The 10362-nt window shown below is 39.5% G+C and overlaps 3 protein-coding genes across 3 annotated transcripts; 1 reads left to right on the top strand and 2 right to left on the bottom strand.

Annotated features, from left to right (window-relative positions):
- The first annotated feature begins 1162 nt into the window (after nucleotides 1-1162).
- LOC128202593 (uncharacterized) lies at nucleotides 1163-1917 on the top strand. The gene has a single exon (XM_052903433.1). The coding sequence runs from the start codon at nucleotides 1174-1176 to the stop codon at nucleotides 1915-1917; it is 744 nt and encodes a 247-aa protein (XP_052759393.1). The 5' UTR covers nucleotides 1163-1173.
- Nucleotides 1918-2931: 1014 nt separating this feature from the next.
- On the bottom strand, nucleotides 2932-4021 carry LOC128202522 (uncharacterized). Its single transcript, XM_052903216.1, has one exon. The coding sequence runs from the start codon at nucleotides 3871-3873 to the stop codon at nucleotides 2932-2934; it is 942 nt and encodes a 313-aa protein (XP_052759176.1). The 5' UTR covers nucleotides 3874-4021.
- A 5-nt stretch (nucleotides 4022-4026) lies between these two features.
- On the bottom strand, nucleotides 4027-8196 carry LOC128202521 (uncharacterized). The gene has a single exon (XM_052903215.1). It carries the CDS (start codon nucleotides 8194-8196, stop codon nucleotides 4027-4029), a length of 4170 nt encoding a protein of 1389 aa, XP_052759175.1.
- Between the last annotated feature and the right edge of the window lie 2166 nt (nucleotides 8197-10362).

Raw genomic sequence — 10362 nt, 5'->3', positions numbered from 1 at the left:
AGTAAAAAAAAAAAATGCCGGGGCACGTGTATGATAAGGCACCTGTAACTTGAATATTATCTATTGGTATAGCAACATTGTTGCTTGTGATGGATGAAAAATGGATTTGTTTTAATGGTTGAAAATAAAATGGTAACCCCGCCCGCGCTATCGGTATACGTTGGCTTTTTTTTATACAACTTAGAATGGCAAACAAACTGACGGCCCATCTGATGGAAAATGGTAACCGTCGCCTATAGATATGAGCAGTACTATGGACATATTAGAGTATACTGTTTCGCCATGCGTTGCCATTCCTGAGAACTCAGGTGTTATTCCTCTGTACCCAGTAAATTCACGCCATATCCCACCCTTCAAATCGAAACACAGCCATGCAAACACAACTGCTTCACGGTTGAAACTTATTGTTAACATATAATAAACTCCGTATTGTTAACAATTTACTCTGTTAAGGGGGGAAAGGCATTTTAATAAAAAGGGTCTGATATCACCATTGCTAGCAATATACCCTAATAGGTCGACCTCCATGCGGTTTCCCCCGGAAACTTTCGTGGTTAATTCTTGAATTCGTCACTAACCAACCTGTGCTAACTGAAACCATCGTGATTAACTCTTATAAATTATTTACAACGAGCTAACTGTTCTGTTTTCATCTTGAGCTATCATCCTTCACACATACTTCGACAGCGTATATCGATATGTCTGGCGGAATGAAACTATCAAAATGTATATGTTGCTAGAAATCAATCATGATGGTTTCCAGGGAGAATCGCGTGGAGGTCGACGCGACAGACTACTTTTTTGTGGGTGATAATGGAATGGCAACCCTGCCCGCGCTCTCGGTATGCACTGACGGGGCACCAGCGAGCGAGGACAGCGCTCAGTTCTGTTACCATCAGTGAAAGGTCATAGGTGAGAGTTAGTGACGAATTCAAGAATTAACCACGAAAGTTTCCGAAGAAAACCGCATGGAGGTCGACCTATTAAGGTATATTGCTAGCTATAGAACCGGTAGTCCGTTTTGCTAACAACCCGTACCCCCCTCCTTTAAAACTGGTTAACCTTAAATATATATAGAAAAGTAAAGCCACTAAATCCATACAACTTAAACAGAAGGTAATACATATTTATAGCTGAAATAGTATAGATAGTTCACCAATAATGGAAGAACAGATGCAGTTTTTATGGGAAAAATTTAAAGATGAACTTCATAATCAAACTGTCACTCTAACGGATAAGTTAACCACAATGGTGTCGGAAGTTTTTGAAGAAAAAGTAAGGCCAATAATAGAAGAAAATCAAGTGCTAAAACAAGAAGTTAAAACATTACAAAATAAAGTGAATTGGCTGGAAAACAATGCAAGGAAAAATAATGTTATCCTACATGGCATCCCTGAAAAAGAGAATACAAACTCGGAATTGCTAGAGATTGTTTTGGATACACTAAATAATGTTAGTGAAAATGCAAAAATTGAAAATTGGGACAAATGGGAGATAAGCAGAGCCACTCGTTTGGGTAAGAAAAACGATAAAAAAGTAAGACCCATATTAATAATATTAACTTTATCCTGGAGAAAATTCGAAATTTTAAGGAACAAAAAGTATTTACCAAAAGATATTTATGTCACCGACGATTTTCCAAAAGATGTTTTAAACAAAAGAAACGAACTTAAGCCCAAACTTTTAGAAGAAAGAAATAAAGGAAAAATTGCTTACCTTCGATACGATAAACTGATAATCAGAGATAATGTAGTACTGAGTGACAAAAGAAAACGATCACCATCAAAGTCACCTGAATTTTCCACTGAAAAACAACAAGGAGGGAAAACAACAAATAATCCCAATAAAATCAACAAAATAAATGCATTTTCCTATATGAGGACAAAGTCATTTTCAAAAAACGGAAGTAGTCAATAACAATTAACAGACATCGGCAACAGGAAAAACAACCAAGATTTAACAAATTATACTACCACAACAATTAAAAAAAGTCCCAACCCGGCTGGTCACCGTGGGACATTAGACCACCACCCTCCAGAAAATGAACAGAAAATAAGTAAAATACATCCAAGGAAACGACAACTTAAACATAGTATGTTAATAAAATCTGACAAACAAACTAAAATATATATAGCAACACTCAATACCAGAACTCTACGGACAGAAGACAGATTAATAGAACTACAAGAAGCTTTAGAAGATATATGTTGGGATATATTAGGCTTGAGTGAAATAAGACGCATGGGAGAAGAAATCAGAGAATATCAAAATTACATATTCTACTACAAAGGCGAGAAACAAGGAATGTATGGTGTTGGATTCATAATAAAAAAATATTTAAAAGAGAATATAGAAGAATTTATAGGTAAATCAGATAGAATAGCGATATTAAACATTAAACTACCCGGTCATAAGAATACCTGCTCCATTATCCAAGTATATGCGCCCACTGAACAAGCAACAGATGAAGACAAGAATTCTTTTTATATATCTCTACAAGAAACTATGGAAGAAACTCACAAGAATAAAGTAATAATTGGCGATTTTAACAGTCAAATAGGGATACAACAGAATGGCGAAAACAATATTATAGGAAAATACAGTTATGGAAAAAGAAATAACAATGGACAAAGACTAGTAGACTTTGCATTGGAGTATAATTTGAAAATAATGAACAGTATTTGAAAGGTCGATGGACCGCTTTTTAGGTCAAAGGGTCCGAATTTGTCGTCAAAATGTATTAAAATTAAAAGGCAAATTTGTCATCAAAATTACGTCCGTCTTCTTATCGGTCTTTTGTCAAAGTCCTTTTGTTTTGTCCCAAGCTGTCAGTTTTAATTGTAGAATGTCTTAGCGGCCAGCGATAAAACCTGTCAAAGAGGCCGCAACATTCCCACCTCCAGTATTGGAAGCCAATACTCCAGGCAAGGCCTAGGCGCGGACGTCCAATCTGGCCAGCTTTGTCACTGGTCGCTTATAGAGTCCGGTCGAAGTCAGCACGTCAGCTACTCGAACCCTGCCGTCCTTCCCAGGATACACTGCCGTCACTCGTCCTTTGGGCCACTGGTTTCGTGGGAGTTGATCGTCAGTTATAATTACAACGTCATCAGTCATTAACGGTCGTGTTTCTTGTCGAAACCATTTGTCTTGTCTTGTCAAAGTTGGTAAGTACTCTTTTATCCAACGTTTCCAGGTAAGGTCGGCCAGTCGCTGGGAGTGACGCCAGGATCGTCGCAGTAAGTCATCGTCGTCAAAGATACCCAAAGGATGGTCCATGTCATTTGTCTTCGTCATCAAAAAGTCATTCGGAGTTAAAGGTAAGTCGTCGTCCTTGTCAATAGGTACATACGTTAGTGGTCTACTATTTACAAAATGTTCTGTCTCCGCTAGGAGTGTTGACAGAACTTGATCACTCGGCGCTGTTTCTTTTAGAGTGACACGGAGAGCAGTCTTAACAGAGCGCACCATTCGCTCCCAACAACCTCCCATATGAGGAGCGTTAGGGGCGATAAAGTGCCAGTCAATTCCCCTGGTACTTCCCATCCTAGTTAGTTCGTCTTTGTCCAAGGCCGCCACGGACAATTTCAGCTCACGGTCGGCTCCTTTAAAAGTGGTGGCATTGTCACTCCATATTTGTCTTGGGCAACCACGACGAGCAATGAAACGTCGGATGGCCATGATAGCACTGCTTGTTGATAAATCATGTGTCACCTCAATATGGATAGCTCGAACCGTAAGACAGGTGAAAAGAGCTCCATATCTCTTCTCTCGATGACGGCCTACCTTGACCAGCATTGGGCCGAAATAGTCCAGACCCGTATACTGGAAAGCGCGTCCACCAGGAGTCAGCCTTATATCGGGTAATGACCCCATCAGAGGTGGGTCAGGTCTTGCTCTCCTTATTCTACATAACTGACAGTCGTTCCAAATAGACTTGACAGCGTTCCTTCCACCGATTATCCAAAAACGTTGTCGAAGATTATTAAATACCAGTTCCCGTCCACTATGGGCTGCATCTTGATGGTACTAGTGCATGATGAGACGCGTAAATTTGTCTTTTGGATGCAAAATGATTGGGTGTCGAGTGTCATTGCCAACATTCGCTTCGCGAATCCTCCCATCAACGCGGAGAATGGCGTCTCCATCCAGAAATGGCGTTAATTGGCATAGAAAACTCTCTTTGTCCACTTGTCCACATTTTTTAATATTTTTAATATCGTCAGAAAATATTCTTCTTTGACTATCCTTAATAAGCGCCTTCTCTGCTTCTTTAACTTCGTCCGCTGTCAATTCACCTCGTTTTCTGTTATCTTTGTGAATCCAGTTACATACAGCGCGGTAGAACCACGCGGTACTTCTTATTAGCCTCCAAAACTTTGAGAATCGGCTGACGTCAGGCAGATTAACGGGCATTTCAGTTAAAACTAAGATGGTTTTCACCTCAACGTCGTCAGGATCAACAATGAATTCAGTCTCTTCTGACGGCCAGAATTCCTTGGATCCCCGGAGAAACTGTGGTCCATATAACCATCTCGTATTATCCTCGGTAACTGTCTCTCTAGTTGCATCGTCTGCTGCATTTAGGCCTGACGGTACCCACCTCCAGTGATTAACGTCGGTTAACTCGGAGATCTCGCTGACACGATGGGCGACGAAAGGCTTAAAACGACCGCTGTCAGAACGAAGCCAGCTCAGAACAGTCATAGAGTCAGACCAAAGTGTTATGCTTGCATCAAAGTGTTGCTTCAAAGTGTGAGCTAGTCTAGCACCCAGCAAGGCAGCCTGTAACTCGAGACGAGGTATGCTCATTACTTTGAGTGGTGCGACGTGAGCACGTGCCAAGACGAAAGCTACATGCCAACTACCATCTGACATCTTGACGCGTAGATATGCAACGCTCGCATAAGCCTTACTGCTTGCATCGCAAAAAATGTGAAGTTCTAAGTCAGCTTGTTTGTCACACATGTCAGTAAAAAGCCAACGAAGAAGTCTAAAGTCGCTGACCTTTTGTAATTCCAACAACCATAACTGCCATTCCTTGAAACTAGTCGATTCGATTTCATCGTCCCAGCTGATTTTGGATTTCCAGATATTTTGCAGGAGAATTCGCCCCTTCACTGTCACATATAAGAGGAAACCTAAAGGATCAAAAATGGACATCGTCAATCTTAATATGTCACGTTTGGTTGGTTTCTTCTCCCTTGACTTAATGTCCTCGCTCACCTTAGGAAGCTTCAATAGAAAGATAAACTCATCGGAATCCTGGTTCCAGCGCACTCCAAGCACACGTTCTACCTGATCATCCTTGGAGTCAGAGAGGATCTTCAGGATACACGGGGATAGCTTGTCTGAAGGTAAGTGTTCCAATAGTGTATGAGAACTAGAGACAAAATTCCTTATATTGAAGCCACCTGCAGCATGTATACGTATTACATCATCCACTACGCGTACCAAGTCATCCTCATCGTCAAAAGAGTGGATGTAGTCGTCGACGTAATGGTGGTCTATAATAGCTTTGACAGCTTCTGGGTGAGTCGCCTCATATCTACGAGCATTCAAATTTTTTACATATTGAGCTGATGATGGTGAACAGACAGGTCCAAAAGTCATGACATTCATGACATAAACGTCATTATTCCAGAGAAGTCGTTGGGCATGTCGGTCATCTTCCCTAATAAGTACTCTATGAAACATCTCTTGGATGTCACCAATTACACAATATTTGCCTAGACGGAACCCTAATAATACAGCAGGCAAAGATGTTAAAAAATCAGGTCCACTCAATAAGAAGTCATTGAGTGACTTACCGTCAGACTTAGCTGCACAGTCAAGTACAATTCGCAACTTATTAGGCTTATTAGGATTAAAAACGGCAAAGTGAGGAAGATACCATGTCTTATTGGTCTGGATCGAGGCCTCTTCAGGAGTTAATTTTGAGATGTATCCTTTATCAACATTCTCCTGGATCTTCTCCTCATACTTGACAGCAAGCTCAGGATACCTACGAAATTTTCTCTGGATACCTATAAGTCTACTCTTCGCCTGTGGGTAGCTATTCGGGAGCTGAACGTCATCAGACCTCCAGAGTAGGCCGGTCTCCCATCGTCCTTGAGGCAAGAGTTTCGTGGTCTGTTCCATAATCTTCAGCGCCAGCTGATCCTCTCGAGAACGAGGAAAGTCACCTGTCTGCTTCACGCCGAAAGACTCTGTGGAAAAAGATCTCTTAACGAGGTCGTGTAATTCGTCACAAGAGCATAGATGTAATATAGTTCTGTCATTCGCTATACTACGAAGTCCTATGTTCCCATGTACAACATAACCCAAGTCCGTCTTAGATATTATAGGTCCGTTCTTATGTCCTTGTATTATTTGTCTAGTAATAATTAACTCAATATTATCTTGTCCAATTAGTAACTCAATCTTTCTAGGTCGTATGTCATAGTCTGTCACATAGTCAGTCACATAAGGAAATTTATTTACAATATTTTTATATGAAATACTATCTACTACAATATTCAAATTATTTATAGAACGAACACTATTTACACTATACACATTTTTTTCATTCAAACCGCGAATATTAAATGACACTATTTTTGAGTCCGTCTCTGTGGTTGACATTCCGGACACACCACGCATGTGTAGATTTGTCGTCGGACCAGTAATGCCAGCCTTCTCGAGCAGAGTAGCATCAACCAGGCTCACAGATGCGCCTTCATCAAGGAGAGCGAAGGTAGTGACGTCACCTTTTGTACCTGATACAACGACTGGCACGACCTTCAGTAATACACGCGAGCTTCGACTGTCGTTGTTCACTGTCGTTTCGGCATGATTGACGGATATTACTCTATCATCAGTCTCGTCGCGTGGGGCAGCATGAAGCAAGGTGTGATGAGCACGGACACATTCAGGAACAGAGCATTTAATTTTTCTCTTACAGGCTTTTAGTTGGTGTCGTACAGATAGACAAGAGAAACATAACTTTTTGTCAGTTACCAACTTCCAGCGGTCGTCTATCGTCATCCGTTTGAAATCATCACAATCACTTAGTCGATGATTACCGTTGCAGAGCACACATGTAGGTGATGATGATGAAACTGTAGCTATCACCGGTCTCCATGGTCTATGGTCAGGCTTGGTCGGCAGCTTCGCAACAGTATTATTTACAGTCCTTATAGGCAGCGGAGCAATATAAGTGGCGGCGTTAGCTACGGTCATGAGCCACTCAGATACATGACATAAAGTTACAATATTTACATTTTTATTCGATATATACATACTCCATTGATATTTCAATAGTGACGGCAGTTTACTTATTATTTCTCGAATTAAAGTGGGATTAGTCAGATGTCCAACCTCTTCTGTCATTTTCATCGTAGCTACAACATTTTGAATTGCAGTCGCATATTCTATTAAATGATTGACGTCGTCATGACGGACTTCACGCATGAGCCTTATTTTATTCAACATGACTTCTATGATTAATTCAGGTCTGCCAAATCGTAACTTCAATGTGTCTATTATTAGTTTTAGGTTTGTAGCACTCACCAACAGCGCAGATACAGCGTCACGCGCACGGCCCTTCAGGCAGCGCGCTAGTCGTTCGATGTTTTCATCGTCGCTATAACCACACAGCCGTGTTGTCGATATATACTGCCTATAGAACAACGGCCACTCATCAGGCTCACCGCTATACAAGGGCAGCTCCTTTGCGCTTATTTGCCTGGCTAGGAGTTTAGACATGTTTGTGTTGTCATTCTCTAGTCTGCGTGTAGGAATGTGTGGTGGTACAGGCATCATTTCAGGCTGTGTCTGTGTATCAGTATTGATAGCCGTCGAGATAGCGTGAGGCATACTAATATTATTTTGATACACCATACCTGAGGTTGTAGGCAGACGTAGGGACTCGCGTGACTGTGTCCTATTGAGCATGAGGAGGTTCTCTTCATCTTCAAGTGCTTGTGCTGATAATGCAAGTTTTTCTTCGATGAGTCTGGTTTGTATCAACGCGCGCTCTTCCGCGGCTTGCAATTGTAGTTGTAGGAGTCGTTGTCTTCTTACTACAGTCGATGTGGACGTACTAGAGTGCGAACGGGCGGATGGCGTGGGTGAGGGCTGGCGGCTACCGTGGGCGGACTGTCGGTCGTGTTCACCCTGGTCAGCAGTAGCAAGCAGCGTCGTCGGAATTGTCGTCATCTTCGCTTGTCTTCGTGTCTGCACCATAGGTTGGTTGTAGTTTTTTCGAAGGACCACTTGAAAGGTCGATGGACCGCTTTTTGGTCAAAGGGTCCGAATTTGTCGTCAAAATGTATTAAAATTAAAAGGCAAATTTGTCATCAAAATTACGTCCGTCTTCTTATCGGTCTTTTGTCAAAGTCCTTTTGTTTTGTCCCAAGCTGTCAGTTTTAATTGTAGAATGTCTTAGCGGCCAGCGATAAAACCTGTCAAAGAGGCCGCAACAGTATTTATAAGAAGAAAGAGAAAAGGAAATGGACTTGGATTTCACCAGATGGTAGAAGTAGAAATGAAATTGATTTTATATTAACAAATATAGTACATAACTTTAATAACATTGAGGTAATAAACAAATTTAACTTTAATACAAACCACAGAATGGTGCGAGGCACTATCACTACAAACAGTATTAAAAGAATACGTAAACATATAAATAAGCACACAAACACGAAACTATTGCATATACCAGAAGATCAGTTACATAAATATCGAAAAGAATTACTCGACACTAAACGAAATAAATCGCTGCAAGATAAGTACAATGTTATTGAGAGATGTTTAAAAAATATACAAAAAGAATGTCTTCCAGTAAAAATAAAAAAAGATAAAGTAGGAGAAGAAGCCAGAAAGTTAATAAAAGAACGGAAACTATTATTTACAAATAGAAAGAAAAATAGAAAAGAAATAGAAAATCTTAGCAAAAGAATTCTTGTAAGTATAAGAAAATACAAAAAATCCATAAGACAAAGAATAATAACAGGAGAAATTGAGAAATCAGGTGGAGTTAAAAAAGCTTTTAAACAACTAAAAGACCATAACACTTGGATGTGTAATATAAAGTCCAAAGATACACTTGGTAAACTACACAACACAACAAAAAGGCTACAAATGTCAAGAATTGCAACAGAATTTTATCGAAATCTATATAAAAATAAAAACTATTACAACAACAAAAAAGAAAAGTTGGAAGGAATTGATGAAGACTCCATTCCTAGTATTCTTGAAAGTGAAGTAAGGTAAGCTATTCTGACTCAAAAAAAAGACAAAGCACCTGGGGATGACAAAATAAGTAACGAGACACTGAAAGCTACAATGGAAATTATAATCCAACCGTTGACAGAACTATTCAATGAAATCCTATCAAGTGAAGTGATTCCGATCCAATGGTCTAAATCTACAATTGTCTTGTTACATAAGAAAGGAGACAAAGATAAAATGGATAACTATAGACCTATCAGTTTAATGTCTAATATATATAAAATATTCTCCAAAGTCCTTCTAACACGACTTACTATATGCCTTGATGAACAGCAACCTAGGGAACAAGCTGGATTTCGTAGCGATTTCTCTACAGTAGACCATATACATGTAGTAAAGCAATTGATAGAGAAGTACAACGAATATGGAAAATCATATTACATTGTATTTGTAGACTATAATAAAGCATTCGACTCTTTACTTCATGGTTCCATTTATGAGACACTACACAAACAAGGCATAAATAAAAAATATATCCGAATAATTAAACAAATATATGAACATAGTACTGCAAAAATTCAGCTCGAAACAGTGGGGGAAGAATTCAAAATTCAGAAAGGTGTGAGACAAAGACCCTTTGTCGCCTAAACTTTTCTCAGCTGTTTTAGAAAGCATATTCAGAAACTTGGATTGGGAGTATTATGGAATAAATATCAACGGAATTAATTTAACACATCTAAGGTTTGCTGACGACTTGGTGTTGTTTGCAGACAGTCCCAAGATTTTACAAAAAATGCTCCAAGAACTTACTACGGAAAGTAAAAAAGTGGGACTGAGTATAAACATCACCAAGACAAAAGCAATGACAAATAGCAAAAAAATTAAACTTGTAGTGGACGATCAAGAGCTTGAATATGTAGAAGAGTATACATATCTGGGTCAAATTATCTCACCTAAACAACAAATGCTTAAAGAGATACAGAAAAGAATAAATAACAGTTGGTCTCGTTATTGGTCACTAAAAGAAATAATGAAAAATAAGTCAATACCAGTATCTGACAAAAAAAAAAGTTTATAACAGTTGCATCCTGCCAGTGCTGACATACGGCTGTCAAACATGGGCTTTAACAAAACAAACTATACAGAAAT

This window comes from Galleria mellonella, unplaced genomic scaffold (assembly GCF_026898425.1).
Source record: "Galleria mellonella isolate WM207_F2 unplaced genomic scaffold, CSIRO_AGI_GalMel_v1 utg1053, whole genome shotgun sequence".
In the NCBI taxonomy this organism is placed as follows: Eukaryota; Metazoa; Arthropoda; class Insecta; order Lepidoptera; family Pyralidae; genus Galleria; species Galleria mellonella.
The sequence above is the reverse complement of the archived record's forward strand: the minus strand, read 5'-3'. Positions and strand labels throughout refer to the sequence as shown.